This window comes from Trichosurus vulpecula, chromosome 4, assembly GCF_011100635.1.
Source record: "Trichosurus vulpecula isolate mTriVul1 chromosome 4, mTriVul1.pri, whole genome shotgun sequence".
Lineage (NCBI taxonomy): Eukaryota > Metazoa > Chordata > Mammalia > Diprotodontia > Phalangeridae > Trichosurus > Trichosurus vulpecula.
In genome coordinates this window covers 283,995,729-284,022,866 of record NC_050576.1, presented here as the reverse complement: position 1 = coordinate 284,022,866, position 27,138 = coordinate 283,995,729, and the positions used below count along the sequence as shown (strand labels likewise).

General features: G+C 40.5%; 1 protein-coding gene across 1 annotated transcript in view; it reads left to right on the top strand.

The window, feature by feature from the left end:
- SMARCAL1 (SWI/SNF related, matrix associated, actin dependent regulator of chromatin, subfamily a like 1) overlaps positions 1–27,138 on the top strand; it is a 74,713-nt gene that overhangs the window by 41,051 nt on the left and 6,524 nt on the right. The window contains exons 9-15 of the mRNA XM_036753634.1: positions 3,947–4,087; positions 10,251–10,469; positions 14,947–15,017; positions 17,685–17,787; positions 21,832–22,014; positions 23,515–23,615; positions 25,445–25,541. Coding sequence (XP_036609529.1) covers positions 3,947–4,087; positions 10,251–10,469; positions 14,947–15,017; positions 17,685–17,787; positions 21,832–22,014; positions 23,515–23,615; positions 25,445–25,541 — 915 coding nt within the window. The remainder of the gene's footprint in view (positions 1–3,946; positions 4,088–10,250; positions 10,470–14,946; positions 15,018–17,684; positions 17,788–21,831; positions 22,015–23,514; positions 23,616–25,444; positions 25,542–27,138) is intronic.

Here is a 27,138-nt window from a genome sequence, read left to right as displayed (position 1 = left end):
TGTTCATCTCACTGTAGTGCTCATATTAAGTGTAGGAGGGGTGGGGATCCCCATCTGCAGTGGGACTTCCCACACTGAGAGTTCCTAACATTGATGACATCGGCAGTCCCCTGCATGTCTGTAATATATAGTTGTATCTCTTTTTCTGGTCTTATAAACATTGGTATTGGAAGCTTTTGGGGGTCATCAAATACACATCATAAGTTACTTCATATAGCACCATGTACAGATGGCGATTTAGCAACAGCTTTTAGATGATAGCATCAGGGATGTAAACCAGATGCTGAGGTCTCCCTGGTCTCAGCCCACTGGGGGCTCCAGCTTTTCTTCAGGGCTGTCCATTACAGGCCTTTTTTTTTTTCTTTCTTTTATAGTAATGTAGCCTGTGCTCTCTCACACCTCCAAATATTTTCTGACCCTTCCAGCAATAATGATCCCATCCCACTCCAGCCTGAGTAGCCAAAGGGAAGACTGACTCAGTCTTAGCACCATCCTGTAAATATCTGACAGCAAGGCCTGGCAGTAATTCCCATCACCTGACACAGGAGCTCTTTGTACCCAGGGCACACAAGCCAGCAGAACACGAATAGGGTACCAGATGATAGGCAGATTTTCTCCCGCTGATAATAGACTTTTCCATTTTTTCTCCCTTTTCTTTGAAATAGGTGGAAGCCAGGCATGCAGCCACTACAGATGTCATTCAGGAAACTTATTGTTATGTTAATGAGGCTGCCTTAAACCATGCAGGAAATTACCAGGCCTGGGTAATTTAACTATGGGAAATTATAGCTGGAGAAATTCATAGCTCTCCTGTCATAATGGAATTAGGTTTTAGTGGTTCCCAAGAGGACAAAAGTGCATTTTTAAGGACCGGGTATTTATAAAGACCCCCTTTTGTCTTCCCTGTCTCTCTGTGTTGCAGTCTTGTTTGTTTATTTTATGAAGCATCTTTTCCACTGGAAGCCTCCCATTTTTCCCCCCTCTGGTGATTTGTTGTGTGTGATTTTCTTTCAGTACCGATATTTACTCAAGGTTTTAAGTAGTTAACAAGCTGTCACCAAAGCTACCAAGATCTACAGTTAGGTCTTTTCCCTGAAGCTATTACTCTTTAGTCCTATTTAGTATAAAGTGTCTCCTTTTTTGAGTCTGGCCCTACTCTCTAGTTAGCAGGTGGAGTATCTGGGTCTGACGTCCTTGGGTGAATTTAATTTCCCAAGTTGTGAGGGTTATTTAGTAACAGCTTTTATTTTTTAATTAATTGTTTTTTCAATTAATGAGCATTTATTTTTTTCTCTATCCTACCTCCCCATACACTTTAAAAAAAGAAAAAAGAAAGAAAATCCTTGTAACAAATATGTATAATCAAAACAAAATTCCTACATTGGCTACATGTAACTCATCCCACATATGACAGCTTTTAGAGGATGACATTGGTGATGGAATGCCAGTGCTGAGGTATGCATAGAGATCATCATTGATACTCACCTGCCCTATGACTCCACCACGCATAATGCTATCTTAGCTGCCAGAGACCCAGACCAAGTAGTAACTAGAATAGACCAGTCCCTACTCCCTCTAGCATAGGTTCCCAAAGTGGGCAATACCACCTCCTTAGGGACAGTGGAGTGATCCAAGGGGTTCTCTAGGTAGGAGCCTCGGGTACAGTTGGGGGGGGGGGAACATTGAATAAAAAGAAGAGGGCAGTAGAAGCATAAGGAAAGAAAAGAAAATTTTCAAAAACCATTCATACATCTCATCTGTTGTCTAACAGAGTTAAAGTCGTAGTTATTATATTATTTTCTAAATAAATACACAAAATGCAAGTTATAACTGATCAGTGGTCAAGTCCACAGACCGGTCTTATTAAGCAGGTGTTTGCAGGTGAGCATGTCGTACATTGTCAGGAAGTCCAGTGTGCATTGGCAGGAATATGTACGTGTAATGACTTTTTTACAATATGATACTATACAGTTATATAATGCAATATTATGTTATCAAAATTTCAATGTAGGAAAAAGCCCACAAATTCATAATAAATTATTAAATTCAAGATGTGTCATTTAAAAAATATTTTATACTTTTTTGAAACGATGCAAATTAAAAAAAAAAAACTTTAAAGGGTTAAAGAAAGTAGATTTCCGAGGGGCGGGGGGCGGTGCGCTGATTAATTTTTTTTTTTTTTTGAAAAGGGAATGATAGGGCCAAATAAGTTTGGGAACTTTTGAGAGCTCTGAGAGCCTTTGTGTCCTGTCTTTTAAGCCATGAGTACTCCTCCCTGCTCCTCACAGCTGATGGCATTCTGGAGGCAAGTTATTCAAGTTTTGTCCCAGAAAGGACAGGAGAGACACCTGTGTCTGCTAGCATCCCTCTTCAGAAAGGAAAAACAGCCTTTCGTAATCTGCATGCTCAGTTTCCTTGTTGACCCATTTCAGGGGGAGTTGGTTCCTCTGATGAGGTTTTTTCCTTCAAACCTTGGATTGTTGGAATTGAGTTTACTACGGTATGCTGCTAAGCATTACTGCTTTATCGATGAGTTTTGTGTACCTGGTTTTCTTAGTACAAGGGAAGGAAGGTTTGATGTTTGGAAGGATTAAATCCAGAAATTACTATCACAGTTTTTGGAAAGAATCAATTAAAAAATGGAAACAAAAAAGGGGATTCATTGCATGTTCCCAAAGAATTTTTTTTTTTGCCATCATTCTAAATTTCTGTAACATTTTATAGTAGCAGAGAATTTTATGGTCAGTCTCTCAGTTATCCAAAACTTGTAAAAGTAGAAGAAACCTTGATCAGTTATCTAGCTAGGCAGTTAGGGGAACCCTAGCAGCTAGGTGGTACAATGGATAGAGTGCCAGGCCTGGAGTCAGGAAGACCAGAGTTCAAATCTGGTTTCAGACACTTAACTCACTATGTGACCCTAGGCAAATCACTTAACCTTGTTTGTCTCAGGTTTCCTCATCTGTAAAATGAACTAGAGAAGGAAATGGCAAACCGCTCCAGTATCTTTGCCAAGAAAACCCCAAATGGGGTCATGAAGAGTCTGATACAACTAAAAACAATTAAACAAGGAGGGGTGGCACCATAATGGATAGAGCACTGGGCTAGGAGTCAGGAAGACCTAAGTTCAAATCCAGTCTCAGAAACTTACTACATTTGTGACTCCAGGGAAATCACTTAACCTGTATTTGACTCAGTGCCCTCATCTGTAAAACAAGGATAATAATACACCAACTTTCCCAGGTTATAGCAAGATACAAATGAAATATTTATAAAGTTCTTTGCAAATTTTAAAGTCCAGCATGAATACTAGCTGTCATCATCATTGTCATTAGGCTATAACTATTAGCTTCAAAGAAAGTCTTCAGGTTCAGCAATCAATCAACCCTATAATATATTTTAAAGCTCTTGGAAGGAGATTGTTCACCTTCCCTTATATATCTATTGTTCCCAGATTGGATAATGCCCTTATCCCCATTTGATAGAAATCATACAACAGGTTAACATAAGGACTCATCTGAAACCCCCTGAAACTGCTTTCTACTGTTGGACACATTTTAGCAAGCTAAAGAAAAGAAGCTGTGACAGGGACTTACAGTTTAGAGGGACTGTGCCGTCACTCAGAATTTATGCCCCTCAGAGTTGGGCATGAGGTAGGACCATCCCCACCTGTGTGTTCTTTTCCGAGTCTCTTCACTTTGGAGACAACTTCTCATCTTTGAGTTAACCAGAGTTCTTGAATGGAGTAGGTTTGAAGCTTGACATGCTTAATCAAGCTTCCTCCCTAGCTCTGGTATAGGGTCAGAACCCGAGGACTGTCAGGAGGTGGTGTGTCCACTGGGTGAAAATCCTTGCATCATCTTAGGCTCTTTTTTCCAATTTGTCCAATTAAGACCTATCTGTAGTCTCCCGGTCGTGTGCTCATCCAGCGCCGTGCTATGTTTTCCAGGCTGCCAAGAGAGTGATCTTACTGTCTGGGACCCCAGCCATGTCACGACCCGCAGAACTCTACACACAAATCATCGCCGTCAAGCCATATTTCTTTCCTCAGTTCCATGACTTCGGGTTGCGCTACTGTGATGCCAAAAAGGTACTTCTTCCTTCTCCCATTATCATACGTCAAACACAACTTTCCTTACCAGCCTTGTATCTTGGTGTTACCCAGTATAGGGCCAGTGAGTCCATGCTGTATCATAAAAAGAGTGTGCCTGGGAGGGCTGTGGGTGGGGAGGGAGTTGGCCAAGGAGTAAAATTTATAAGAAAATTCAAGGAACTTGGGATCTGTCATGTAAACAGGAATGAGGGTAGAGCCTGTGGGAATGTACTGGAATCAAATAGATGTAATCAAAGTGGTTACTTAAAAGAAGGAAGTAAAAATCAATACAAAATAAATAAATAGGTGAAAATGCAAGCCTGGTAATTATGACATTAAGTGTGAATGGCTTCAACAACTAAATTAAAAAAAAAAGGAAAAATAGATAAGAGAACAAAACTTAATCTGCCTTATACAAAAAATACATCTAAAAATAAAAAACACAGATAGAATGAAAAATGAAAGGTTGGAACAAAATTTACTATGTATCAGGCAGTTCCAAAAAAAAACAGGAATTGTCATCATGCTCTCAGAGAAGGCAAAAATGAAAATTCAGAAAGTCAGGAGAGATAAATAGGGAAATTATGCTTGAAAGCACCATAGACAGTGAAACAATTAGTGAAACAATCATATTAAAAACAAGGAAAGCTAAAAAGCATATGATTATGTCAATAGAGCCTTTGATAAAATATAACACATGCTAAAACCCCTAAAAATATAGTTAAATAAGAGCTCCTTTTTTTAATATGATAAAAAGTACCTATCCAAAAAACAAAAGCTGGCATCATTTGCAATGGCAAAACACTAGAAGCTTACACAGTATGAATATAAGCAAGAGTCACCCCATCTTCACTCTTTGACTTAGTTCCAGAAGCGGTAATAATAGCAGTAACATGAGAAATAAATTGAAGGTATGAACATTAACCAAGAGGAGATGAGGTTATCCCTATTTGGAGATAGCATAATGACTTAGGAAATCAGCAAAGAAATTTACTGAGATAATTAGTAACTTCAGTAAAGTAGCAGAATTATATTATTATAAATAAACTATTATAAATGATAGCATTTACATATAACAATAACAAAAATCAAGAGACAAGGATAGAAAACGATATCCCATTCAAAGTAAGTACAAATTTCATTAAATATCAAACAGTCAGCCTGCCAAGACACCCTCAAGATTTTTATAAATACAATTACAAAACATTTGTTACAGAAGTAAAGGTGACTTAGGTAACTGGAAGGATTGTCACTGTTCATCATTTGTTGTCATTGCTCATCATTTGGACATATCAGTATAATTAAAATATCAGTACTACCCAAATTAATTTATGGGTTTATTGCTTTGTTGGTCCAGCTATCACTAGAGAATTAGACAAAAGAAAATTCACTCAGAGGAACAAAAGGTCTAGAATCTCGAGGGAAATGATGGGCGCTAAATACATGGAAAATAGCACGCTTAGACTTCAAACTATAGCATAAAGTTGTAATCATCAAAATTGTTTGGTGCTGGTTAAAAATAGAATAATACACCCATGAAACAGATTAGGTAGACGGTTTCCAGAAACAGTCACACTGAATAGTCCAGTGTTTGATAAGCCCAAGAACAACAGCAACTGCTGCTACTACTACTATCACTACTACTACTACTACTGCTACTGCTACTACTATTCCTCATCTTCCTCCTTCTTCTCCTCAAGGAAACTGTCATTTGGGAAAATATTCTTTGCTTCAGACATTTCTAATAAACGTCTGGCGTCCAAGATACTTAAGGAACATAAATGTATAATGCCCCAAAGCTATTCCCCAATAGTTTAATGATCAAAGTATATGAATAAGATTTTTTTAGGGAAATACCAACCATCAACCACCATGTGAAAGTTTGCTCCAAATCACTAATGAGGTAAATGAAAATTGTCTAAAACCCTGAGGTTTTAGTTCATACCCAGCAAATTGTCGAAGAGGATAAAGGACAGAAGTCGTTCATATTGGAAAGGCCATGAGAAGTTGAGACACGTTCACACCCCGGTGGTGGAGCTATGAACTGGTCCAACAATTCTAAGAAATGATTTGGAATTAATTCTTTTTTTAAAAAACATGACTACAGCATGATGCTTTGTTAGACCCACTGATCCCTAGAAGGGATCCCAAAGGAGGTTAAAGACAGAAATAGAGACCTCAAATATACTGATGTATTCCTAGCAGCACTTTTTATGGCAGTAAAAATCTGGAAACAAAGTCGATGCCTTTCAATCTAGCTAAACAAATTGTGGTGTGTGAAAGTAACTGAATATTATTGCACTGTAAGAAATGGCAAATATGAGGAACACATAGAAACATGGGAAGACTTCATACAAGTCTTGTATGAACTGATGCAGCGTGAAATATATAAACCTAGGAGAAAAATACAAGAACGTTATCAGTGCTAATAATAGTGCATAGCTCTCGAAGATTTACAAAGCTCTTTAAACAGTAATAATAGCTAGCATTTATATAGTGCTTACCATCAAACCTGCAAGGTTGGTGCTGTTATCATTCTCATTCTGTAGTTGAGGAAACAGACACAAACAGAGAGAACAGAAACAAGGTAAGATGCCTCATAATTGCAACAACCAGTCTCGACACCAGAGAAGAGATGAATAAATGCATCCCTTTCCTTTTTTTGGAGACATGATGAGCTAGGAGTGCAGAATGTTGCCAAAAATGTCACAATTGTGTGTTGGTTTTATTTAACTGGTTTTCATTGGTCCAAGAAAACTCCTTTGGTGTGGGGAAGTGGGGCGGTATGGAGCTGGGTCTTAGTATCTGAAAATGTTATATTAAAAACTAAAATGCTTTTTAAAAAATACAATAAAGGACAAGAATTTTTTTAATTTTTTAAAAAATATTTTAAAAATTAAAAAAATATATCTCTATGTGGGAATATTCTCCAGTCTCCTGGAGTTGCCCTTTCCAAAATTTCCTGTTGCTCACAGTCTTGACACTTATACAAAATGGACATCGATATTCTCCAGTTCTGACTGTTTATGTCCTGGAAGGATTTCTGTGTCTCCAAGTGCAAAATACCCAGGTGTCTTTGGCAGGTGTAGCCAGGACACTTATAAAATAAAGTACATTCTGGCTTCTGGGTCAACTTCTTATCTCCTCAGTATCCAAAAGCAACCTACAACCTCTTCCCCTATATTGTTTATGTTTTTTTCCTTGGTGTTTCATGAGGGGGCTATTTTTCAGGCTTATTGACAATAAGTACTCAAAAACTCATTGGTGAAAAGGAATAATTCATCAACCAGATGGACCAAAGAGCCTGGGCTTGGGAGATTTCTGTTAACAGCATAAAGTTCCCCGGGGCCATTAAAACCATTTTAGGCAAGAGGAACAATTTGCTGCATTGGGACCTTGGGAGGATGTTAATGGACATCAGGTGTGTTGTCTGGCAGAGAAAGTATCTCTTCACCTTTCCTTCATTCTCAGTAGAAAAAAGTGGAATGTCTGGTTTTGCTAATGGTGGTAATAAGCTCTAGAGCCCAGTGAAAAACACCAATTGAGCAGGTTTCTGTTTCCTTCTGTCAGCTTTTCAGGATGGCCCCATAAGGCCTCTTCAGTTGTCCCTTGCTTGGCATAAGGACAAAAGGCAGTTTTTCCTCTTTCAATCAGGAGTTGTTGTTTTTAAGTTTTTTTTTTTCAATTAAGCATTTTTATTAATCTGCCCTTCCTCGTCTCCCCTTCCTCACTGAACAACTTTAGAAAAAAAGGAAAATGACCTCAATCCATCACTGCATAGCCCAGCAAAACAAATGCCCACATTCAAAAGTGTCCATTTGTGCATTTTAGTGTCATCTCATCTCTATCAGGAGGCAAGAGGCTGTTTTCGGCTTCATTCTTTTTTGGATTTTTTTTTGGAGGGTGGAAGGCAGAGCAGTTGGAATTAAGTGACTTGCCCAAGGTCACACAGCTAGTAAGTATGTCAAGTGGCTGAGGTCAGATTTGAACTCAGGACCTCCTGGTTCCAGGACCAGTGCTCTACTCACTGTGCCACCTAGCTGCCCCTCAGCTTCATTCTCTTGGACCTAGGGCTTATCATCATGTGGATCCAAGTTTTAAAATCTTTCAAAATTGTTTTCCTCTATAACGTTATCATTGTATAAATTGCTCCCTTAACGAGGACTCCTCTCTGCACTCGGCATGAGTTCATAGAGATCTTCCCAGCTTCCTCTGAGATTGTCCAGTTCATCATTTCTGATGGCGTAATACTGTTCCATCACATTCATGTACCACACTTTGTTTAGCCATTTTCCAGTAGGAGCATGCTCCCTTAGTTTCTCATTTTCAACTCACATGAAAAGAGCTGCAGTGTTTTTGTACATCTGGATCCTTGTCTATAGAAGGCATCTGATGGCATCTTTGACTGAATCCGAACTTCACAGAACAAATACCTTTAATAAAAGAATTTGTTCTGTAGAACTTTTACTCAGTCAAAGGACCTCACCCAAGGACCTAGAAGGCCACAGGTAGCCTCTAGGCCTTAGGTTCCCACCCTGACCTAGTCTGCAAGGATAGGGAGCCCTCTGCCTCATGAGCCCACCTCTTCTATTCTCAGGCAGCCCTCATTGTGGGCAAGCTCTTCATACTAATGACATCTGCCTCTCTAGCACTTCCACCCATCGGTGCTAGTTTCACCCTTTCAAGCCACAGAGACTGCCTAATTCTTCTTCCCCGTGACCAGTTCTGAACTGTTCTGAAGATAGCTATTACATACCCATCCAAGATTTCTTATTTTCTAGGCAAAGCTTAAGCTCCTGCTGGTAGGGTTCATCTAGAAAGAGGTAAAGGCCAGGCATGGAAGGGAACCAATGTTCAAGTGTATACATCATGAAACCAAATGTTAATAATAAAAACCATCACAATAACACTAATATTAGTAATAAAAGAATTGAATCAAAAGGTCTTCCATGGGTAGCAACCACCTAAACCCAATCAGTAGTATGTCAACAAAGAAACATTGAGCAACTGGCTGAACCATTTGGATTCAATTATAAAAATGAAGGAACTTGTGATGACAATTCAGAATTGGGTTATTGCTATCAGAAATTACAGACAGGTTATCTTTTAAAGGATCAAGAAACAGTGGATCACTACAGATTATGCAAGGAAACTATGTAATGATACATCACCGCAACCTGCAAAAATTGAGCCTCTGATAGCCAGACACAACCTGGTAGCTAGAATTACACTTCAGAAGCTCGCTGTTTTTTATAAACTTAACAGCTAACAAAGTCAGCCCCACACTACAAATACAGGCTTCAAAGTATTCTCGAGGAGTCAACAATAACTCTACTGAAACCAGACCATCATCACAGATGGAACCTGTCCACAATTGCCTGGGTGTACTCTTGATCCATAAGAATTTAAGAATAGTTTAAATAAATGTCCTACCAAATATTCATTATCTCTAAACTGTGTGGAATGGAAAACTTTCAAAATATAGAGACCTAGGAGAAGAAATCAAAGTCATGTAGGAGTAAGATGAGATGTGTGTGTATGTGCACATGCGTGTGAACACACATGTGATTCCTATTGTTCTGACTTATTGGAGTTATCTCCAAAATGCTTGTAAGAACCTAGTGTCAACTCTAGGCCATACTGAAGCATGGAAGGAGGACTTTGGGCCTTCTCTCCCATATTTTATTATAACCTCTCCCTGTCCTTGGTAGACTAGTGCAACTTTCATGGCCAGCACTGTGTGTGTTTCTAGATGTCAGAAGGGAGAAGGTGTTGTGCCAAAGAGGTGTCTGAAGGGATGCCCTGAGGACTTTCACTTGGTTTTTAGGGTAGTGTTTCTGATCTTTTAGAATAGTTTGGCCTAGCCTTGATTCCAGATGAAATATGCCACCCACCTCCTTCCAGAGAGGGTGGTGATGGACTCTGGCTACCTGGGAATGAGGTTATTCTGGCTCGTCCAATCTTGGAGAACTGAAGCTTCTTTTTGGACGTGGCCAATGTGGGAATTTTTTTGCTTGACTATGTATAATTGTAACAAGGGTTTTTTTTTTCTTTTTTGGTGGGGGAGGGAGGTGAGAAGAAGAGGGAGAGAAAGTGAATTTAGTTCATTCTGCCTCTGTCCTTTTAACCTGTGGTATTTCTCTGCCTTGATTCTCCACAGTTGCCCTGGGGATGGGATTATTCTGGCTCTTCCAATCTTGGAGAACTGAAGCTTCTCCTAGAAGAATGCGTCATGCTCCGACGGCTCAAGTCCGATGTTCTCTCCCAACTCCCAGCCAAGCAGCGCAAGATGGTGGTGGTTGCCCCAGGGCAGATGGATGCCAAGACCAGGGCTGTCCTGGCTGCTGCAGCAAAGGAAATGACCACAGAGAAGAAGAATGTGAGTCTCTGGTTCAGGGGACATTCTTTTTCTTATCCCTTTTCCTAGGACCTCAAAGAGGAAGTGTATCTGAACATGGTTTGAAATAGCTTTCCATGTGAGTTCCAATATTTTACCAGAAAACACGTCTTGCTTCCCAGTTTCTTCTCCTTCTATAAGATGTACTAGCTTGTCCAAGATTCTGTTAACCAGCCAGTCCTTGTTCCTATAGGACAGTGCTGGCTGATACTCTCAGTGATAGTCTTGGAGCATTCACTGTTGGATCCTGTTTTATGATTATGAATTATCAAAGAAATGTAAAGTCATCTTCAGGGTGGTTTTCCGGTTAAGGGATACTGGGTTCTAGCCTAATTCTTTAAGAACGTGTCAGTCTTGTGTATGGTCATTCTCTTTACCACAGTATTTGAGAAGGCAGAACACCCCACTTCCCAGGCATGATGGATGACAGAAGTTTGCTTTAGTAAAATAATAGTCTTGACTTGACCATTATTTCAGTGCTTAACTGTGCTTGACACAGTGTATAGTGTAACTCGGACCTAGAGGGACCCAGCCTTCTGGCTGATTACAAGACAAATGGGCCGGATATAGAACGCCTCCGATTCCTTTTTGTCAGTTCTTCCTTTTAGTCCTCTGGCAGAGGGGGCTAGAAAGAAAATGGGAAGCACAGTAGTGACTCTTCGAGTCTGATTTAATTTGTGCTGCAGAGAGTTCCGCAAGCTGGCCCCGGGGAACTGCTCTGTGGGTGATAAGAACTCATCCAGGCCAAGCCCCCCATTCAGCAGATGAGGAAACAGACCTGGAGGAGTGAACTGACCTGCCCAGAGTCACACAGGGAGCAAGAAGCAGATCTTGGGTTTGAATTGAGGTCCTTAGTCTCCAAATTCAGTGCTCTCTTCACTTCAACCCAGAATGAATAGGGTTTCTGTCCTGTGAAGTTTATAGCCTAATTCCAGCAATATGAATATAGACATAAAGATGACCAAAACAAAAGTCCCAAGATGCAAGAAATAAATAAGAATCAAGCCATCACCAAGTATTTATTAAATGGGAAGGAAGAAAACATGCATTTATTAAGCATCTACTGTGTGCCGGGCACTGTACTAAATGCTTTACAATTGTTATCTCATTTGATCTTTACAACCCTGGGAGATAGGTTTTATTATTATCCTCATTTTACAGATGAAGAAACTGAGGCAGAGAGAGTATGTGACTTGCCCAGAGTCAAGCAGCCAAGAAGTGTTTGAGACTGGATGTGAACTCAGAGCTTCCTGGCTCCAGGCCAAGTGCTTTTTCTGCCATGCCCTTGCTTCCTCAATGTGCCTAGAACTCGGGACACAAAGGGAAAAATAAAACAGCCTCTGCCCTTAAAGAACTTGGGGGGCAGGGCAGGGAGGAGATAATATATACATATATAAACATTTGAAATGAAGTTCATGTTATCATGCAGAGGGATAACCACAGTCCATCAACCAACATTTATTAAGTGTTAAGCGTTAATTGATCATTCCAAGGTTTATTAGGTAATGTTTCCCCCTTCCTAAGGGTCTTATGAAAGTTTAATGATTACAGATCCCCAGAGGGCAGGAGACTGTGTCAATTAAAGTCCTTCTTCTCTAGGGTACGCAACACTGGGCCCCAGAAAATTTGAACAACTGGAACGTTGCTTCTCAGTGGTGGTAATGAAAGACCTTGAGATTCCAGGTTGAAAGGGTTAAAAATGAAGGGACCTATGGTTTGGGGCCGAATAAGGAGCCATTATGAATCAATGGAAGATTATTTCCCACCCCACCCCATCTCCTATTTTACTGTAGCTTTTTTAAGTCCAAAACCTCCCTGCAATTTTGCTCATCACATTTGTTCCAACAGAGCCTGGCAAACCTGTCAAGAATCCATTCTTTCTTTGTTGTCTCATGCTCTTCCATCTGGGAAGAAGACATTTTTTAAAAAGCTCTAAATCCCAGAAGCCAAGGTGAAGCAGCCAATTTATAAAATATCATGTATAATGAAAGGCTTTTTTTATATCTCCACTGAAATAATAGGTATCGCTTCACAAGCTGGAGCAAAGCTGAATATAATCAACTTTTGTCTAAAGCCACTTTTTGATCCGCAAGACCGATGGCTGAAAAATGGAAACTGGCCACACATCCTCCTTGGTGGCAATTATACAGTTGTAACCCCTCAGCTCCTTGCAATAGGTTCATATTTCTAGCATTTAAAAAGAAATCCTATACCTTGAATGAATCTTACTGAATTCCTAAAGGAACAGCATTAAATATAGAGGAGGAAACAGTGGATTTGGAGTCAGAAGACAGGGATTTAAGTCCCCAGGTCCACCACTTAAGTATCTTCATCTTCCTGAGACCCAATTTCTCCATCTGCAAAATGGGAAAAATACATGCTGTATCCTCTTCACAGAATTACTGCGAGGACGAAATGAGATAATGTGTATTTCTAAAAGTATAAACCACTTTATTAAGGAAAGTAAGATATTATCTAAAAAATAATAATAATAGAAAGATGGACACAAGTTGGACAATGTATATTTTAAAACTGTAGAAACACAAGATGCACAAATTTAAAGAGATCTCTACTTAAATGTTCCTATGGATTATTTGTGCCCGACTTGTGAAATCAGCCTAAGAAAAATGCATATGGCGCTCTGCTAGGTCCTGGGGATACCAGGGCAGAAACGCCACAGGCCTCCTTTGATCTGAAGGAGTTTATGTTCTGCCGAGCTGGAACAGACAGGGACATGACAACCTCCAAAGGCGTGATAGTGGAAATTTTAGTCTAAGATGACTGGAAAATTGACTGCTTAGTCAGCGTGGGGGGAGACACATCACAGGTGAGTAAGACACATCCCACTGTGTAGAGCCCTATTCTAGGCTCTCCTCACTTGGTAAATTACTTTAGTAAACCCTTTAAGGGCAGAAATGACACATGTATTTGCCTGGAGCACAGAATGAACTGGAGAATAACAGACGGTGAAGGTATTTCGTAACAACGACAGCCTACACATCCTGCCTCTCAAAACTCTTCCATATTCTTCATCGCATATGATCATTCAATTCGCCCCACACATGAGTGAGGTGGAATAGTTGGTATCCCCATTTTCCAGATGAGAGAATTACTGCCCTGAGGTCCAGCAACTTGCCCAACATCACACCATGTCATTGTCAGATCCAACACTAGAACCCAGGTCTCTTCAAGTCAAGGCAACGGGCATTTATTAAACACCTACTATGTGCCAGGCACTAGACTAAGTGCTGGGGATACAAAGAAAGGCAAACAAACAAACAAAAAACCAGCCCCTCCCTCACAAGGAACTCGTAATCTAATGGAGGGGACCCCATACAAACAAGATTATATGTGTATATGTGCATATATGTATATATACATGTGTGTATGTATATATATACACATATGTATGAATACAGAAAAAACTGGAGATAATCAACAAATTAGAATTAAGGGGGATTGGGAAAGACTTCCTGTAGAAGGTAAGATTTTAGCTAGGACTGAAGAGGTACTAGATGCTGAGCTCCTTGAGAGCAGGGACTATTGTTTACATTCTCTGTATCCTCAGCACTTAGTGTGGTGCCTGGCACATGGTAGGTGTTTAATAAATGCTTGTCAATTGACTAACAAATGAAACCAAGGAAGCCAGAAGACAGAGATGAGGAAGGAGAGAATGCTAGGCCTGGAGGACAGCTAGTGAAAATGCCTGAAGCTGGGAGATTGAGTATTGTGCGTACGGAGCTACAAGAAGCTGGTGTCACTGGATCTTAGATGGGGAGTAAGTTGTAAGAACACTAGAAAGACAAGGAGGGGGCTGGGTGATGACAAGCTTTGAATGCCAAACAAGAAGTTGTGTTTGAGCCTAGAAGTGATAAGGGAGCCAAAGGAATTTATCAAAGGGAGGGAGGCAAGGGAGGCAGGGAGATTAAGACAATGAAGGGAGGGGGGCAGGGAGATTAAGATAGTTATTTTCCAGTTTGCTGGACTATCTTGCAGGTGCTATTCTGAGCATTTACACCTCAGAAATTGGCAAATGCTATAAGTCAGGGCATGATCTATTGATTTATCTAGTCTTAAAATGGTGGAGAAAAAAATGTTAATAATGCAGATTAACTTGCATTATCCAATGAGTTATAAAATAATGCAGATTAAAAATGTACACAATCTTGGACACATTTTTTTTTCCTTGTCAGCACACCCCTGCTCATCCCTGGATCATTTTGGCAGCCGGGGGTGGGGGTAGAATTGAATGGGGAAAGACGTGAGGCAGAAAGACCAACCAGCAGGCTATTGCAATCATGCAGGCACAAGGTGATGGGGGCCTGCAGCCAGAAAGGTGGCAGCTGTATCTCTATGCCTTAGTTGGTCATCAGTAGCACTTACACCAGAGATGATTGTCGGCTTATCCCAGAACCAGGAATCTCGGCAGATGTTAAGCTCTGAATCTTTCTGTCCACAGAAGCGGCAGCAGAAGGAGGCCCTGCTCCTTTTCTTCAACAGAACAGCAGAAGCAAAAATCCAGCCTGCCATGTAAGTGCTCAGCAAACATCAGGTGCCTTTTAAAAAGGATCGTGTTGTCTGGTTCATGTTCCTGAACATTAAAGAATTTTCCATCTTTACTTGAATACAAGTGTTAGGTGACCATGTCCTCATCCACCAGACAAAACTGAGAGATTGCCAGCTGATGCGGCTCTCCCTGTTTTGGCTGGTCTGGGGATGCAATCCTATGGCTACCAATTCCTGCTTCCAGGAAGTCTTGTTCCAACTCAGAGATGGGGAGTGGGAATGGATGCTGACACCGTCAGTAGCACAAGGATATAGTAGAGTACCACACCGAGGACAAGCCACCTGCATGGGGTGGGGTGGGGAGTGGGGCAGAAGCTCTCTTGTAACTTTCATCATTTCCAAGGACCATCTGATGGCGCTCATGCTGGAAAGCTGGGTAGTTCAGTCCTGTACCTGGTTGTGTATCTTTTCCTGCCCTTGTTCTATTAATATTTTTTGTTCCTAGCTCTCCTTTGCCATTTCTATCAAGGAAGCAACATTTATTAAGCGCCTACTATGTGCCAGGCATTGTGCTAAGTGCTGGGAATGCAGAAAGAGTCAAAAGACACTCCCCGTACCATCTTTGCTCTTTTGCTTGCCCCATAACCTTTCTTTCCCTTTCTCCATGCCTGCCCCACTTAGATCTGAGATTAAAAGAAAAACCATTCTGTGAGTTAGGGGCGAGATTGGTGGACTCTCTTTTTGTCAATGCTTCATTCCCCTGGGTTAGATGACCTTTTCAAGTTCAAAAAGGCACCCCAGACAGACAAAGTATTGACCTAAAGAGTAAATGACCATTTACTCACAGGCTATTAAATCAGCCGTCCTCATGAACCACAAGAAATACAAATTTTATCTTGGAATTATTCACCTGTCTTTGGTGTTCTGTTCTGAATCGTCCCCCATTTTCTGCTCTTAAGAGAAGAGGAAACCCACACTCACTCTCAGTATGATAAAAACTTGGGGGTGTTCTATCAACATGCAGTTTGGCTGGCTTTTTGTTGTGTAGAAGTCACACGAAATTCTGGAACCATAAGGGTCCAGATGATGAAGTTGTGAATTTAATGTGGGTGAGTAGTGCCAGGGCGACAGCTGGAAGGCCTGATGTCTGTGGATAAATGGAGGTAACTCTGGTGGCGGCCCCTCACCAACCAAGACCTGTTCCTCTTGGCCCTGATGACCTCTCCCTCCATCTTCCCAGAGAGTTCTTTGTACCTGTACCTCTCCAGAAAGAGGCCTGTGAGTTTCAGCCACTTCTCCTTCACCCTTTGCACAATGCCCTTTTCATTTATGACACCATTAGGATACTAATGAACTCCAGATGTGGTTTTTATAGTATGGGAATTTATCCACCAGAAACTGATTTGAATTGCCCCCACCGTCCCATTTCTCATAGGCTACTGAACAACAGATGGTAAGGATGCGTGCTCTCTCCTTCCCGAGCTAATGACCTACAAACCCTCGTGTCATGTTGGTATCTTCCTCCCCAGGCCCTGGGCCCAGAGCCACCTTATTCCCTTCGAAGTTTTTAATTCAGCCATTGGCTTCAAGTCATGAATAACTTGGCGTGTGTAAGATAGTTACCATTCTTAGGAATAAAATTGTGAAAATATGTGTGACCTAAATACCCTGTGCCTAATGGAACCTGGGCAGTGAACCTTCAAGAAATGTCATTACTTCTGCCTCTCCTCCTTTCTGCCTTTCTTTTCATGGGATCCTGAGTCTATGGGACAGCTGAGGGTATTGAGGAGACAGGCAGATGAACTAGAGAGGGGAAGCTTGTGCTAGTACTTTTGGGTGAGCCTGGAATCTGGAGGGCTCTGTGACTTAAAAAAAAAAAAACAAACTCTCCAGCACTTTCTTGAGTGGTTAGAAAGAAGGAAAAGCCTTTAGTTTTGGAACTGATTGGATGTTCTGTGTCTTCTCCTCTCTCCTTATCATAGGATTGAAAGCTAGGAAGGCAACTTAAGGTAATCTAACTCCCTTAATTTATGGGTGAAGAAACTCAGGGCTTGGTTTATAATTATTATTATTATTCATTCATATTGATTAGAAAGGAAACCAATTTTATATATACTCTGGCAAACATTGAGCACCTGTTGTGTATAGGGCACAGTGTTAGGTGCTGCTGACAGACATTTATAGGACACAGAATCAACACTGAAAGAGCTTACAATTTACTTGAGTGGAACTTGGGTTATGGAAAGGAGAAGGATAGTCTACTGATAATTTTACCTTTGTTCTCCCACTAGCTAACTAGAGGACCTAGGTGATGATTTAGGACTCTCTGGATCTCGATACCCTTTGTGTGTCTTCATTCTTACTGCTTTCTATATCTGAGAGCAAAACTTTCAGAAATTCTCTGTCACTGGTCCAGAAAGCAAACACCTGATGTGCCTTTCTAGCTTATGTTCTTATAGGTTATTAAGCCACTCCTTCTTGCTGCCTGCTTTTCTGTTTTCAGTGAAATCATGCTAGCTTAGGCATGATGTTACAACCAAGGTGTTATCACCAGAAATTGTGATGTCAGGGAGAGCAGAGAGCCCCCAGGCAGGGACCCCAGCCTCATTCTTTAGCCTTGTACCCTATCATTGATCAACCCTCAGATGAACAGTTCCATGACGAGGATTTTGTTGTTGTCGTAAAATGCAGTGAATATATCCTGGATTTATTGGAAAGCGGGAGAGAGAAGCTTCTAGTATTTGCACACCACAAGCTAGTCCTGGATGCCATCAGCGATGAGCTGGAGAAAAAGGTAAGTGAACAGTAAAATCTGACACAGTTCTTGCTACTCAGGCGGCCCTAGACCTAAACAGAGGTTCTGTTATAGTTGTTCTTTAAAAAAAAAAATGTATGTCATTTTCAGCTTCAAATTCTCTGCTTCCCACTTCCTTCTACCCTAACTGAAAAAGCAAGAAAAACAAAACCTATTACAAATGATGTGTAATCAAATAAAACAAAATCCCACATTCGTCATGTCACACATACACACACACACACACACACTCTCACACTGTTGAGTCCATCTCCTCTCTGGCAGGAAGTGCGTAGTGTGTTTCATCCTGAGTCCTCTGCAGTTGTGGTTGGTAGTTGGGTTGATCAGAGTCCTAAATCTTTCCAAGCTGTTTGTCTTTATAATATTGTCGTATTGTGTAAATTGTTTTCTGGATCACTTCACTTTATATCAATTCATATAAATTTTCCCAAGTTTCTCTGAAGCCATATAATAATAATTCTTATAAAGTATTTTTTTTTGTTCTGTATTTAATGATCACCTAGAGAAGGAGGGGAGAAGAGGAGAGACTATTTCCACATGCAAAGTAGAACAGAAAAGATACAGGAAACCATGAATCTCTATTACGTACAACTTTTTAAAATTATAAAATAAATTCGATGTATTTATTTTCAAAGCTGTCTGGCTTTGTCTTTGTTTTCCTCTGAACTTCCCTTCTATGCATTTTTAGAGAAGCATCGATGGCTGTATAAAAATTGTTCTTATAAAGATTTCCAGAGAGAAGTCTCAAATTTTACTCTTGGAAGTCACTGGCTCAGGGTCTCTTGCTAGCCGTAACATTTAAAGCCTTGAGGGTACTCCTCTGTGGGCTTTAGTAAGGTGACCCCAAAGTCATACTTTAGCATAAGGGTTCTTAGCCTTTTTTGCGTCAGAGATCCCTTTGGCAATCTGTCTGATAAAACCTGTGGTCCCCTGCACAGGATCAAGTTTTTAAGTGTGTAAAATAAAATAGTAGTCATAATCCTGTTATTTTACAATAATTACAAAAAGCCAGTTATATTGGTTTGTTATTATTATTATTCATTTATATTTATTACAAAAGAAACCAATGTAATTGGTTTTAATAATATAATGTATATTGTAATTTTAATTATATTATACCTTATATATTATATAGTAGAATAATATGATATATCATATTATATTATACATTAGAATAATATTATAATACAACATAGTATATTACTTTATATTATGATAATATTTTTTTGAAACAAAGTTCATGGACCCAGGCTAAGAAGCCCTGCCTTAGAATATCCCCCAAGGGACTTGCTTTTTTTTTTTTGTTCTTCCTGAGTAAATTATTGCAAAATTAACAAGAGACCAGATTAGGGAGAGAAGTGTTTCCACCTTGCAACATGGAGAGAAAAGTATTTAAATCATTATCTTATGTGTTTTTCTTCCTTCTCCCTCTTATCAGAGTTCTTTTATGAAGCACTTTTCTCCATGGCACTGAGATAGGCTCTGTAGAGAGCAGGAAATGGCAGCCCTCTAGCAGCTTCAAGTTCCATTGCTTTTAATGGCTGCTAAAGGAAATTAAGAGAGGCAGCATGGGGCAGGGGAAGAGCTCCACCCTGGTTGCTAATAGCATCCTAGTCTGAATCCTCATTCTGCCATCTACTCCTTTGACCAAATCCCTTCCCTTCCCCGCACCTCATTCTCCCATCTGTAAAATGAGAGAATTAGATTAGATGACCCCTGAAGTCCCTCCCGGCTCTAGAGTGATAACCCTATGAAAGGCTTCTGGGGGACGTGCCATTTAACCCGAAACTCTACCCTTCTTTACCCTTTGCATCTTTGGTAAGTTCTAGAGGCATCTTGGCCCCTAAAAGAAAGTAAAATGACTTAATGGAAACCCAAAGTGCTTGGCTTTCACAACTCCCTGTAAAGGATTCTTTTGTCTCACTGGATGGCAGATTATTTTTCTTTTCCAGTTAATGTGTTTTTCCTTGTCTGGAATAAATAAAAGGACTCCCTGAGACCTTCTTACTCCCTAAAAGGCAGGCATAGTTTCTTTCCACCAAGGATAGTAGCACATTTGGTAATGTACCCTTCCTGATTGTTGAAGCAACTTCTTTCTCTCCCCCACCATCCCCTACTCCCTTTTCCTATGTCTTTCCTAAAAGTGTATGAATATGTATTTAACTGTTTAATTCTTATAATGGATTGTGTTGAAAACAGTTGAACTTAGCAGTGTGTCCAAAATTGCATTCTGTGAAACTCTAGTGTTCCATATTATATGAATAGGGGTTTCTGTGAAAAAAATTTGATGCTACTGATATTTCCCTTTCTAACATTATGCATATTAAAACTATAGCTAGCTCCCACCTTGGGCAGCTAGGTGGCCCTGTGGATAGAGTGCCAGGCCTAGAGTTAGGAAGATCTGAGCTCAGATGTGGCCTCAGACATTTACTAGCTATGTGACCCTGGGCAAGTCACTTAACCCTGTTTGCCTCAGTTTCCTCATCTGTAAAATGAACTGGAAAAGGAAATGGCAAACCATTCCAGTATCTTTGCCAAGAAAACCCCAAACGGGGTCACAAAGAATCAGACACAGCTGAAGCAACTGAACTGTAGCAACAACAAGGCCCCCAAACAGTGCAAATAATGCATCCCCTCAAGTGGTTTCATGTATCCATTTTTGAACTATTTGAAGTTATCATTGTATAAAATATGGTCATTAGTTCCGGCCCAGTGGAGACATGCAGTGAGAATTCAAGTAATGAGACCACTTTGGGGGATTCATTATTCATGCTCATCAGGACCTAACTGTATGTAAATATCAAAAATACTTATGTCTGACAGCTTTCTTTGTGAATAAGAAGGCTTCATTTCCTCCCTTTTTTGCTAAAAAAAAATTTTTTTCCAGACCCTGGTCTCTCTCAAGGGTTTTCTGCACCCCCCAAGATTTTTATGGTACCCATTAATATATTTCAAGTCCAAAAAGTGTTCTGTGACCAGAATAATTGATGGTGCTCTGCTGTAGTGTCTCTGGTGAGAGCCAATTTAAGGAGGGTCCCTTTGTTGAAGGCAGCAGGCCCTCCTAGAGCCCTGGATTTTGGTTTGTAGGACCTTGGTTCAGATTCCAGCTGTGCTACTTATTGCCTGCATGACTGTAGACAAGTCATTTTTCCTTCACGGGCCTCAATTTCCTTATTTAAAAAAAAATGAAAGGGTTCGATTAAATGGCTGCTGGAAGTCTCTCCCAGCCTTAAATCTGCAGTCCTGTGACCTTGGGAAGCTTTGCTGGTGGTGCTTTATATCAGGGCTGTCCAACCTTAGGTTATCTTCAGGCCACATTAAAATAAAATAATTATTTGAGAGCCACACCCAAAATAAAAAAATACAGTATAGTAATAGAAAGTGGAGGAACACGCATCATCGATGCAACAGGCGAAGGTATGAAGCATGAAAGCAAACACAAAACAACAAAGAGACAACACAAAAGTATAAAGGTAGGTGCATACTGACTAGTCTACGTTGTACAGACAGAATGCACCCTACAGATCGATTAAAATTCCGTGTGATGTGTTCTGTGCATAATACTGCTTAAAAACACCTAAGAAAATTAACATCAATGAGATTATTTATTAGAGGTGGAATTAAAAAATCTAATACGCATTCCATGCAAATTATTATTTTATTTTTTCGCTCGTGAAAATTAAAACCCACTGATGGGCCGCATAAAATCACACTGTGGGCCGCATGCGACTTGCAGGCCATATTTTGGACAGCCCTGCTTTATGTGATGGAAGGTATTTGATGCTTTTTTAAAAAAATCATCTGCTGTTACAGAATTGAGTTCATATGATGGGGCATATCCTTGACACATCCTCAAATCTAGGAGAGGAAAAGCACGGTTTCTGGAAAACTTCAACCACGCCTAAAACAGCATCAGGTTTCAAGTGAGATTTTGAGTTGAAATGGAAGCGTGGGTCTTTCCCCTTTATTAGGCAGCTCCCAGGAGGATGCTATAGTGATCCGTCTCTTTCCTTGTCTGTCTAGCACATTGGCTACATCCGCATTGATGGGGCCACGTCCTCGGCCGACCGCCAGGCCCTGTGCCAGCAGTTCCAGCTGTCTGAGAAGTATGCCGTGGCTGTCCTCTCAATCACAGCAGCCAACATGGGGCTCACCCTTTCCGCTGCTGACTTGGTGGTGTTTGCAGAGCTCTTCTGGAACCCGGGGGTAAGACATGGCAAAGACCATTCCCTATACATTGTGGAAGGGGCAAAAGAAGAAGACATTTTGAGAAGGGAGGCTGACTTTCTTTGATCTTTTCTGGGGTCTTGATAGCACATGTTCCTCCATAGACTGTCAGGGTATCAAAATAATAATAGAGCTTTATGTTGGGATATGTTTTAACCTCCCAAAGCACTTTAATATCTCTTGTCTCCTTTTACCTTTACAACAGCCCCATGAAGCAGATAAAATAGGAATTATTATCCTCACTTGACAGATTGGGGAAAACCCAAAAGCACACAGACTAGTTGAGAGATTTAGAATCATAGACATTCAGAGAGCTACAAGGAACTTTAGAAACCACCGAGTCCAGCTCTCCTCTTATAGATGTAATAAAGTCCATGGGCTTGTGGAGTTTACATTTTACATAAACCTACAAGAAAATGAGGCCCAGCAAGGCACATTGAATTGTCCAAGGTCAGCTAGCTGTCTAAGACCATCCAGCTGGTTGGTTAGAGGCCGAGCAAGAACTAACCCTTGAATCTTTGACTCAGCCCTGTGCTCTTTGTCTTAGACCTCACCGTGGCTTGCCATAACTCTTTCACCTAATAAAGGATGCAAGGGTTTTTGGTACCATTTGGAAGACTTTTTTACTCCAACCACTGTTATTACTCCTGTTGGCCTCATCCCAGCTATCACTTCTGTGATGAGGAACTTTTCAGCCTCATTAAATTTGCCCCTGAACTTATGAGAAAGTAATTACATTTCTCTGAATTCCCACATAGCATTTATGAAACACAATTGTAATGGTTTAATTAAGATTGACATTTATAGGTCAGCAACAAGTGACTCTCTAGGTCATACACTTATGAAAGAACACCATCAAATTCTGGGTTATTATTAAAAAAAAAATAAACAAAAAAAACCTGAGGACTCTCTAGGCAAACCAGCCTTCCCAAAAGGTCATTAGATTCTCCACTTGGGCGTGTACGTAGCCATTACTCCCCAGAGAGAAAGCTTCCACTGAAATCACAGAGAAGATAGAGGGAGGTGGAGTTACTTTTCTCCCACTCACACTTCATGACTGCAACAATTAAATCTATTAAATAACAGATGATCCAGGGCAGTATTATACAGTGGAAAGAACCCTGAAAGGGAAATCAGAAGGTTCTACTCTCAGCACCATTTTTAGTAGCTGTATGACCTTGGGCAAGTCATTTAACCTTTCTGGGCCTCAGGATCTTTATTTGTAAAACAGACGTGATGATACCTGTCCTGTTGACCTCAAAGATTTGTGAGGATGGAGCGATATAGCCCATGATTCCAAGGCATTTTCATGTAAAGCACTATACTGATGCAGTATAGTAGCCAAGAAATCTATGCTTTATTGCATATCAGCAAAAGCTCTTTGAGGAAAACAGGAGTGGGGAGAAGTGATTTTTAAAAAAAAAATATTCATCACATGCTACAATTGATTTGGGTCCTTTTATTCTTTGGGAAACCTAGATACTGATCCAAGCTGAAGACCGCGTGCATCGCATTGGGCAGACCAGCTCCGTGAGCATTCATTACCTAGTAGCAAGAGGCACAGCGGATGATTATCTATGGTATGGATTGAGCAGCCCAGGGAATTTAGCAGGTCTGGTTTGGGTGACGAGGCCGACACTGGTGGAATACCTTGTTGATCCCCAAGAGCTTTCGCCTTCAGCGGAGGACCCTGAGACTTAATTATTAAGGATACAGTTATCAGTGCTGCCTCTCTTCAGCTTTGGTACCATGTTCACCCTTGTTCACTAGCTTTTAGTGGTGGGCTACAGGATTAGGGCCCTTATCTTAAGCACAATAGTGTGAAAAAAAAGTGGTCCCTACCCACAAGCCGTTAACAATCCAAAGGGATCAATCTAACAAAAATATACATAGGATTTTGTTTGTAATTTGTTTCAGAATTCATTAAAGCCCTGAGCGTAAGTATCCAAACCAGGATGTATTCAGTAGTAAATGACACTAGGTGACTTCTCAGAGTGTTAGTGAAGATCAGTTAGGATTATTATCCATGAAGAAGTGACTCGTCCTAGAATAGGCTATGGATCTCATCAATCTCAGCACGTAATAGCGAAGATTCCTTTTGTATGTGTTGAACTAGATGGCCAGTGAGGTCCCTTCCAAGTGGAAGATTTTATGAGTGTAGGTCACAGACCTACCTTAGTCTTCTCATCCTGTGTGTTTCTTGGATGTGTTCTTCCATAGATTCTCCACAGACATCATGAAGTTTGGAGGGGGTTGGGGGACACATGAGGTAGCTGAGCAAAGAATAAAGCTTTACAGTTTCTGAATTGGTCTGTTGCTTAACCAAAGGTTCCCAAACTACCTCCACCTAATCTTTTTTACTATTACTAAGTTTTGTGAAAATAGTTCCTGCCCTCTGTCCATTCTTCAAGGCTGATACCCTTGGTTTCTTTGTCGTCTTAGTATATATAGGTTGACTCCATTTCTCTTTATTACTGAACCAGTTAGCCCTGTTCTTCTTACCTTTTAGTACTCACTCATGCTCCCTCCTTTTTGTAACCCTTCTAGGATATTATGGCTCCAAAAACCACCCACTACCACCTTAGCTTTAGAGCAGAACTTATTAAGCTGGGGTTCATGAACTTGGGTTTGTTTTTTTAAATGTATTTTGATAACTATGTTTCAATATAATTGGTTTCCTCCATAAGTCTATGTATTTTATTAGATGCATTTAAAAAATATTATTTCAAAGAAGGATCTATAGGCTTCACCAGATTGCTACAAGGGCCATGACACAATTAAAGGTTGAGAACCCCTCTTTAGAGAGTTAGTCTGCTATCCCAGCCATATATATTCCTCATTTCTTCAACTGCAGTATGGCATAATCTGTAGAATTCCTTCCCCCAAGTAATAAGGATAGCTATGCTTACATTGACCAGTTTGCTTTTGGCCAGAAGGTTGCCTTCCATTGAGTCAGGGGTTATATACTAGGCATCTAGAAATGTGACAGCTCACAATAGCTCTTCTGTCTGTAGTTGCTGATCATTGAGGCAGGACATTTCAGGGCATGACAGGTCTGAGAATATATATTGGTTAAGCATAAGAGCCAGTGACTTTAAAGGCCCAGCTCTATCTAGAAAAAAATCTGCCCTCTACTTTTTTGTCCTTTTCTGTAATGTGACAGTATTTCTTCGGCATCCCAATTGGAAAGAACTTCATTCTAATTATTTTATGAGAAATACACAGAGGATTAGTATTCAAATTGAGAGGGGCAGCTATATTCAGGGTCACCTTCCTGCCTCAACATTTGCAAAACAAATTAAGTATATAGTAACCACCTTGGGGAAGGAGATTGGCAGCTCCAATTTCAAATGGCCAATAGTTTTTTTCAGGTTATGATCACTCACTGCCTTTCATTTTTCCCCTGCAGGCCTCTGATTCAAGAGAAGATTAAAGTCTTAGGGCAAGCTGGGCTTTCTGAGACCAATTTTTCAGAACTGACCGAAGCCACTGATTATTTCCACAAGGTAACACTGGGGTATGACTCCCTTGATGCCAGGGTAGGAGAAGGCTTTGAGCTGCTTTGAGGCTGTTGTGTTAACAGTAGGATAGTATGGCTCACTCTTCCTGACTTATCCTGGCCTGGGAGTAGAAAGAGAAGGTTCTGAAATGTGTACTCGTTTCAGTCTGTGTGTACATACGTTTTTGGGAAGGATGGTGCACTTAACCCTTGACCATTTTATGAATATCTGTGACGGTCACAAAGCAGGGATCCCCATCCTGCCTATATCAACAGCCACTAGAAGCCGACAGAAATATTCTCCTGAGAGCTCTTGAATCTTCCTCAACTTCTGTTGAGGTTGGAGAGACAAGAATAATCCTCTCTGCTTTCACCTGGAGGGGCCCCCAGTGGAAATGCACGTGGGCAACAGCAAGTGGGAGGACTATTAATATTAATGCATTTCATTTCTGAGGTCCCTTCATCCCTACTGCTTCACCTAATTGGCACGGCATCGTTGCTCTGAGCAATTAGTTGTACCCGTTTTATAGATGGGTAAACTCTTCCCATGGTATCCCAGCTGAAGTCACAGATTGAGTGAAACTCAAATTAGGTAGTCTGTCAACTTGTAGCCCAGTTTCCTTTCTTCTTAGTGAGAGCCAGAGAGCTGTAGACATTTCCAAAAGGTGGTTCTCACTGTTCTTGAGTTAGTATCATTCTGGGGAGGGCAGTATTTAACAGGCTGAAGAATTGATTTGTTCCCTGGATAGGGAAGCATTCTGCTTTGATGCCCATCTCAGATTCAGGCACCTACTTGGACAACTACTTCCTACCCTCTTTCTATTTTTTTAATCTCTAAAAAAATTTTTTTAATTTCATTTTTTTCAATTAACTAAATGCCTCTTTATTTCTGTGGAACTAATGAGGCAAGAAAGTCAAGGGCATCATCAGGAATTCTTTTCCTACCAAATGAATGACTGGACATAAGAAACAGGAGCTGTTACTTTATGATGGATTCTCGTTTTTCTCCTCTTTCATGCCCTGTCCTGGGGCTTTTCATGAGTCTGCTTTGGAAGGTATCCTGTGGGATTAGAGGGTGATTTTTTTTAGATTTTTTTTTTTTATTTTTAGTTTACTACACTCAGTTCTGGATGTTTTTGAGTTCCAAATTTTCTTCCCCACCCTCTTCTCCTCCCTGCCCCCAGGATGGCCTGAAATCCGATATATGTTGTACATATACCTTTGCGTTAAACATATTTACACAATAGTCAAGTCGTAAAGAAGAACCATGATCAATGGAGTGAATCATGAGAAAGAAGAAACAAATCCAAAAAAGAAGAGGCAAAAAAAAAGAGAGCAAACAGTTTGCCTCAATCGGCATTCAGACTCTGTAGTTCTTTCTCTGGATGTAGCTGGCTCTTTCCATCATGAGACCTTTGGGGCTGTCTTTGAACCTTGTATTGCTGAGAAGAAACAAGTCTATCAAAGTTAGTCATCACAGGATCAATATGTCTGTGGTTGTGTACAGTGTTCTCCTGGTTCTGCTCCTCTCTCTGAGCATCTTATCATGTAGGTCTTTCCAGGTTATTATGAAGTCCGTATCTTCCCTATTTCTTATAGCACAA